Source organism: Hyperoodon ampullatus (assembly GCF_949752795.1).
Source record: "Hyperoodon ampullatus genome assembly, chromosome: 20".
NCBI classification, from domain to species: Eukaryota; Metazoa; Chordata; class Mammalia; order Artiodactyla; family Ziphiidae; genus Hyperoodon; species Hyperoodon ampullatus.
In genome coordinates, this window is record NC_136933.1 from 18121337 (window position 1) to 18129676 (window position 8340).

General features: G+C 35.1%; 1 protein-coding gene across 1 annotated transcript in view; it reads left to right on the forward strand.

Annotated features, from left to right (window-relative positions):
- Positions 1 to 6776, forward strand: part of TUSC3 (tumor suppressor candidate 3) — a 197540-nt gene extending 190764 nt beyond the window's left edge. The window contains exon 10 of the mRNA XM_079726857.1: positions 6314 to 6776. Coding sequence (XP_079582983.1) covers positions 6314 to 6329 — 16 coding nt within the window. The 3' untranslated portion in view covers positions 6330 to 6776. The remainder of the gene's footprint in view (positions 1 to 6313) is intronic.
- The last annotated feature ends 1564 nt before the right edge of the window (positions 6777 to 8340 follow it).

The following is an 8340-nucleotide window of genomic DNA, read 5'->3' on the forward strand; positions in this document are numbered from 1 at the left end:
ATCTCATAAGTAAGACAAGTTGTGGCCAACTATTGTTTTACAAATGCAAGATAACTTAGAACTACGAGAGCTCGTATCCCAGCCTTACACTGTTGTACTTAGCTGCTACGGGGACAAACCCTCAGATACAAATTTCCAGCAGTAGACTTTGACCCATGGAATTAACCACTGACACACACAGTATGTTTTTTTAGACAATAATATTCATATGCATGCGTATGCCCACCACTTCAAACAAAATGTAATTCGATTTGGTTACTTCTGTTTTATTACTTGAGGGAGGAACGCAGAACAATTGACAGAAATACGTTTAATTCTGCTGAGGAAAAGTATAGTCAAATGCCTTTTCCCACTAACAAACAATATAAGCCTTAATATCCAGAATAATAAAATACAAGTCTTCTAAACAGGTACTGATTTTTTAATCAATACTTGATATTTCAGAAATAGATACTAGGAACCTGTATATAAATCCAAAGTAATTTTTATAGAAAACTCAGAGTCCAGGTTTTTTGATTTTGCACTGCAGTCCCTCAAACCTCAGAACACGTGGTCTGAGCAGAGACACACACAGCAAAGGAAGCTCAAGAGGGTTATTTCCATTGTGCAAACACAACTTTCTTACGCCGGCAGAAACTCCACCATTCAGCAACCCCCGAAAGGAGGGAGAGTAGGAAGCTCCTGTGATCTAGAAGTTCTGTTGTTCACCTGTCCCCCAACCTTACCCCACATACTAGCTTTATTGGTCTTTTCCCCCCCAGACCTAGCATCCACGTCTCTGACCACACCTAGTTATAATAACAGTAATGTTATCCAGACTCTTCCGAAGTGCCCCGCTCTGTAGGCTGCAGAGAAGAGGCCTTGGCAGTCGTTAAACTTGACAGCTCTCACCGTGCGTAACTGTAGGTTTATCAGTAGAAAGGTTTCCATTCCCAAAGATCCCTTTCCCAACTCCTAATAAAGTCCTGAATTTCTTTAGGGCTTTATTTTAGATCATGTACTTCAGACCTGAAGACTTTTCTGGACTTGGTAATTTTCTGTTACAAAGAAGAGAGCCCCAGGGCTTTTGGCCGAAGAGGCCTGGCTGACAGCCGTAACTACTTCTCCCTCGCATCCCCTTAGAACACCTGTCAATATAAAGGTTAGAAAATCCTGAGAACAGTGACTCATTAAGTTCTAGTAGCTACAAGGCCAGGGGAACAGGAGTGAGTTCACTTCTTTGGCTCCAAGATGAAATCAGAGCAGCTGCCCCTTAACCACAGAAGTGATTTCTGTGCGACCGAGTGCCATTATGTAACCATGAGGTCTGACTTCCTTCCCAGTTTGACAACAGGAAGTGAGAACATTAGACAAGAAAATTCCATCCAGCTTAAGATCTTGGTAGAGAACTTAACCTGCTCCCAATTGGACAGAATTCATTCATTCAAGAGCACCGCATACATTATGTTTTTTTAAAACACTGGGGAACAGTTAAATTAATTAAGAGAAGTCAAAACAAAATGCAAACCACTATTTGGTGCCTGTTCAGATATTTCACAGGAAGAGAAAAGGAAATACATTACACATTACATGTAATATGGGTCTCCAGTAGCCACCCAATAACCAGATCCAGATGTTTCTTCTCATTCTGCAACCCGTGTAACCTTTCTAGGACTTTAGTTAACTAGCTCCTCTTGGTCATGTTATGCCCTGGATTTTGTAACATGGCACGCTTGGACCTTCCTTTTTCCTTTTAGATTACTTCTCAGTCCCCAATATACATGTTAAATCCTGATCTTTCTCCTGAGATTTAGAAACAGACCTTAATACCACGTTAACACCTCACCCTCAACCCCAAAGCCAAGCTCATCTCTGCTCCAAACCTGTGTCTCCTGCCCTGCCCATTTTCCCTACAACACTGTTATTCTCATAATCATACAAAATAGAAACCTTGGAGTTGGTTTGGTCCCCATCACTTTGTATTCCCACTGCTGCTGTCTTAATTTATATACCTAGTATCTTTTTCAGAATATCACCCAGCCTCCTAATTTATCTCCGTGTTTAGTCGTTATCATCGATAAGCCATCACTTACTCGAGAATAATGCAAAATTTTTTTTAAGATATGCACAGATTATGCTGCTGCTTCATCAAAATCCATTGATGGCTAACCAGAAAGAAGGAAAAGTTAATACATGTTCCTTCTAGAAAATATCAAGAAACTGAATAAAATAAAATTTTTTATAATCCCAACATTCAAGTTGGGATGTCAGCAGTTTGACTTGTATATATTTTGAACCTAGGGAAGGGTTATATTAAAAGTTTGGCTCCATCTGTTTCATCTTACAGCACAGTCTTCACTGTACCTTGTGGTTTAGAGCAGGGTTAGCAACTACTGCCTTTGGGCCAAATCTAGCCCACTGCCAATTTTTGTGTGCCATGTAAACTAAGAAAGGTTTAAATCACTGGAAAAAAGGGAATATTGTGATGTGACAATTATATAAAATTCAAACTTCAGTGTCCATGAATAGAGTTTTATTGGCACACAGCCAGATTCATTTGTTTATGCCTTGACTTAGGCTGCTTTTGCCCTACAGCAGCTTAGTTTAGTAGTTCCGAGAGAGACCTACGGCCCGCATAGCTTAAAATATTGACTTTCAGGCCTTTCACAGTGTGCCGACTCCTGGTTTAGCCGTAAGGCACACACGGAATCTGTTCTTATAATTTGTCTTTCTTCCATCAGCTCCTTTCACTTAGGCTGTTATCCCTTCATTTCACTTGTTCCCAGTTTTTTCCTTTGTTTGCTTGTTTAAATTCTTCTTTGCCATCTTATCAAATGTGTCACTGTGTTATACTTTATTGTATCCAGGTCTCTCTCCTCTAGAGAAGAAACATAACGGCCATGACTTTCAATCATTCTTTTTCTTGCAACACCCTTCTATTCATAATATTCTTCTACACAGTAGATGATCAGTAAGTCCTGTTGAATACTGACTGAAGCTGACTTCTGGGGGCCCTGAATTTGAGGAAATAGTTACTACTTTAAATAATCTTTCTCTAGAAAAACTTGATTTCAAATAATAAGCTTGTTTATGAACTTGTGGAATATCACTCTCCAGCAAGTCAGGGACTGCAGTTTTATCTAAATCCTGAATATTTGCTATTGTGAGGGAGCATTAGCAGAGAGCCAGACTTAAAGGGAGAAGTGCTTTGACTTTGTATATACAAGGCCCCTCGGCATCCCTGATGTACTTTAAGTAATAATAAAGTTACACACTAGAAGGGAATATTTGCATCCCTTTAGGCTAGGAGAAGGGGAGCTTCTGGGGCATATTTGCTGGTCCCAGCCTCTACCTGTTCTTCCTGGGTACAGGTCAATACCCTTGCCAAGTAGCATCCATCTTATACTGCTTCCTGAGTTAGGGTTGACCAGGCATGTATTCACTTGAGAATAAGCCAGCCACGGTAGTCAGTGTTACGCATGTATAGACTACCATGAATTGTCATGAGATTCATTCATGACAGCGGGGGGACAGAAGTCCAGACAGAAGTCCGGACAGAAGTTGATTGTGGCACCCAAGGCAGCTTCTCCCGCTGAGGAAACAGACTGCAACACTGAAGAATACATTCCAAATAAGAGGAATATATTCAGTTTTCAGCATTCAGCAGTTTTTAAGTATGATACAAAAGCACTGTATATGTTTTATAATAAGCCTTATTAGGAAAGTTAATATCCAAACAGTATTAGAAGCATGAATCTATGAGAACCATTAGATGATATATCAACACTAGATAGGTAAATGTGAGAAGAGCAAAAAGTATGTCAGACCCTGATACATAGAAATGAAGGAACTTATTTCTTGAGTGATGAAATCAGTATAAAACATTCATACTGGAACACAACTAGGACATTTATATAATAAAAAAATAAAACCAGACATGAACTATTGAATGATTACCTGGAGAATAATAGTTCATACTTTTCTAAGAAACATTTTAACAAAATATTTGACACTTTTGTGCCTCAGGTATTTCCGGTGTCTTGAACAAATGCTTATAACTCTTTATGAAAAAGATTATTTTAAATATAAATTAGGTAGTACTCTGCTAGATTAAACTTTTATTTTAGTACAATAGAATGATCAGTTCAAGATTAAATATATATTTCTTATTTCATAATAATATATAAAAAAAGATTATTTTAAGTTTTCTAGAAATATTTTAGTTTGGAAAAAACCCTGGCGTAAACAAATACCTTGGTAACTATGGATTCTTAGTCTATTTCAATATTAAGAAAATACAAAGATCCTTTTACCCTGTGAATGTAGCAACATTTAAAAGTTGTAGAACCTTTTTAACCTTTCCAGCACCAGAAAGTTAGCAAGTATAAAATGACCATAAAGGTCATATTACTATTCTTGCTTTTATGATGGTAATACTTTTAGCAGTGCTAAAAGGTGATTTTTAGTATTCCATCTCTGGAAATGTGCGGACTATTTTTCACACAAAAAAAAGAAACTATAAATTCTCAGGTTTCTTTTAAGTTATAAGTTTTTCAACTTGAATTATAGTTTTAAATATTTTGTGATCAGGTTTTCTTTTTTCATTAACCCTTATTCTTCAGTCAGCTTTATCTTCAGGGCAGTCTTTTAATTGAGGACAGAGAAAGCCGAAGTGTTCATCTACACATGACATATATACCTGCTTTGCCATCAGTGTTGTTAAGGATTATGTGGCTTGAACAGCATCTGTATCTTAATGTTCTGAGGAATTTTACTTCCGACTCTTCATGGCATTGGTTACCCTTGCAGTACTTAAGTCATAACTTGTTATCTCAAAAAAGAGAAGCAATGTCTTGTTGCATCTAGCTATCAGCACAATGATTTCTGTCCTGTAATTTAGTAATTCCTCAGAAACAGATACAGAGTAATAAAAAGTTTAGTTTGTACTGCATAATTACTTTATTATATAATGTAAACCAATATAGATAACATATATTTAAAATATGTTTAAATGTTTCATATAATGTTTTATAATACATATATTTACTTTTAGCGTATAGTATCGCCAGGATTATAAACTATTAGCATATAGTATCACCAGGATTATAAAATATTAGCACGGGAAAGAACTTTAGAAATCATCCAAAACAACCGTTCTTTTCACTAATGAGGAAACCGAGGTTCAGAAAGACGAAGTAGCGTATGCCTAGGATGTTATCATTTAAATGTTCAACTATTAAACTTACTAGTTTGAACCCTTTCCCAACTACATGGCTTTCCAACCATAGTAACCATTAATTTTTTTTTTAATATTTAGTTAAGAATTGGTTTATCTCTGGTTGTCCTAAAGTTATGTTGTGAAGACTTTAGAAAAAAAAAGTTGCTACCTGTTAGCAGAAAGGTACAAATAAGCAACAAAAGCTTAAAGAATGTTATTTAAATTGACTCACGATTTTACAAACTTAAATTTCTTTTCATAGGTTAAAGTTTTGCTTAGGGAGGTTAAGAAAGGAAAAATAGTTACTTTTTACTTGTATTTCTATATGTACATATAGAAATACATATTTGTGTTGTTTCATCAGAATCTGATGTTATTTTTATTATGATTTATAATACATTATTTTTTGGCTGTTCAATATAATGAAATTATAAAATCCTCAAAAGTCTTTAGTTATTTTAAGAAATGCATTATAGATTAAATAACCAGAAAAAAACTATTTTGTTTAGGATGTTGAAATGGCCCACTCCAAATATGTGTTTCGATCCATTCCCTTTTCTTCCCCTACATTGTCAGTTTAAATGCCGATTTAACTAATGGTCTAGCTAACAATGAGAATGGCTCACAGAAACTACCCATTGGGAGATTAGGATTGACATGTACACACTGCTATATTTAAAATAGATAACCAACAAGGATCTACTGTATAGCACAGGGAACGCTGCTCAGTATTCTGTAATAACCTAAATGGGAAAAGAATTTGAAAAAGAAAAGATAGATGTATATGTATAATTGAACCACCTTGCTGTACACCTGAAACTAACACAACATTGTTAATCAACTATTAAAAAAAAAAAAAGTTACTCAAATTTAAACACCACAAGTTCAAGTTCTTATCAACAACTGCTTCCACCCCTAACCTATTCTTACCACAAGCCTGATCCCATTACAGGAACTAGTTCAGAGAAATTGCCCTGATATAAAAATTAGAATGAGGTGAAATAATGTATGTAACTATGACATTTTTATTTTATATTTACATGTACTAATTTAGAATGGAATAAAAAGCACTTGGTGTTTTCTTATTTTCAGCCCAGAATTTTCTTTCTTTTTCAGCTTTTTAATTAAATGAAGCCGAGTGGGATTTGCATAAAGTGAATGTTTACCATGAAGACAAAGTGTTCCTGACATACTAGTTCAAATTCTTGAGTTCATTTCCTTGCTGATTGTGATAATCCAGCTGTTTCTTGTACAATTTTTTTAAACGTGAGTTTTCCTAGTAAACTGAATTCATAGACATGGATGGTTAAATTTAATATGGAAAGAACAGAGGCGTCACTGAAGTGTTTTTCAAGCATATTATGTTCACTGTATGCAATAGGTGGAAATAAATGACAAAGCAGTTATGAATTCATGCTTTTAAACTGTTCACTCACTAGTAAAGAAAACCACAATGTTAGTAAAGGAAAACTATGAAATGTATTTTCATTCTTGGGATTGTACACACATAGGTGTATGCATGAAAATATGTCATGTACTGAAAAATTATACTTTCTGCAGTTTCAGTATAAAGGACATGTATGGTTACAAATAGCGTTTTGTTCTTATTCATCATAACTACATAAAGGAAATAGGACAGGGAGCTGGATGAATAGTACTCAGATACCTACCCTGGGACATGGAGGTCCTGCCCAGAATATAAATGTAAAGCCAACATGACTAAATCAACATGCCTCAAGGCATCAGGCAACGAAAGCAACACACCACAACTAGGAATTAATTCTTCTCCAACTTTAGAAGTGTCACCCAAGAATCCAGACTTACAACCACAAAACTAACCCACTACGGACATTTTGCCCTTGTGTTATATGGAAGAAGCTTGCCATCAAAACCTTATTCCTAGACCTAGATATAGATTAGTTATCCTAATATGAGGGACTCAATGATGCTTTCTTGAAAATCAAATATAGGAGTGTAACCATTATTATGTTTGTATATTGTATTTTAGTTTATAAAGCACTTTCCCATATGTTACGGTATTTTTTTCTTCACATCAACCCTGTAAATTAGACAGGAATTTAGACAGGAAATGTAAATTTTATCTGACTTATTTAAGTACTGGAAGCTGAAAGCCACAAAGAAAAAATAGAGCTTGTAACTGGGCTTTCAAACTCTCAAACCTGAATTTCTATTTTCTGTGGTGCTTCCTAAAGAAGGATTTAGAAACACAGTTATTGTGTCAGCTCAATAAACTTTTTTTTTAGGCTCTGTTATCTAATTTTCATTAAGATCTTAGTAATAACCATGGTGAACTTTGTTAGTTGAGAGTTCCACCTATGTAGTCTCAAACCAGGACCCAGGTGTGTATCCAGTGACCCTACCCGTTTGGTATCTATGAAATTCAGTAAAGAATGGGAGATATAAAAGCTTACAAGGGTATATGAAGTTAAATCCCACGGCAGTATGTGTGCTAGCAGGAAGAAAGCTATGTTTTCAAAACACAATTATATTCAGCAAAAATTACGAAGTAAATTCTGAACTATGTTAACATTATTACATATTCCCAAAATCTGTTATTAAAAATCACATTCATTCCCCTAGTTCCTGTTCACAGATTGATAAATTCAGTATTGCAGTGGCATTTATGGAAGAGCCATTAAGTGATCATAATAATTTTTTTAATGTCTACACCTAGGTAGCATTTGACCTATAAATCTTAATCCATTTAGTACTTTTCTGTTTTCTAAAGTTTATTCAGTACAAACATCAAAATTGGACTTTGAGGCCAAGCTTTACATCGAATAAATGTTTATTAATTACTGTTGCTTATGTTTGTCCCCTTAAAGCTCAAAATGCTTCTTAACAACAAACATCTAATCTCTCTGTATAAAGCCTAATAATGTTTAATCATGACCACAGTCAGAGAGTTCTCAGACACTGTGACTGAGGTAAGGAAAACTTCCCTATCTCAGATTAGTAAAAAAAAAAAAAATTCTAGCCTATATTCCGTAATTTTCTCCAAATATTAAAAATATGCCAACTATGAAAACAGTTTTTTTTCAGAATTTCAGTTTTAAAAAATGTGGCTTCTCTATAGACAATTATTGCTTTAGGGAAAGGGAAAAATCTGCCTTAAAATGAGT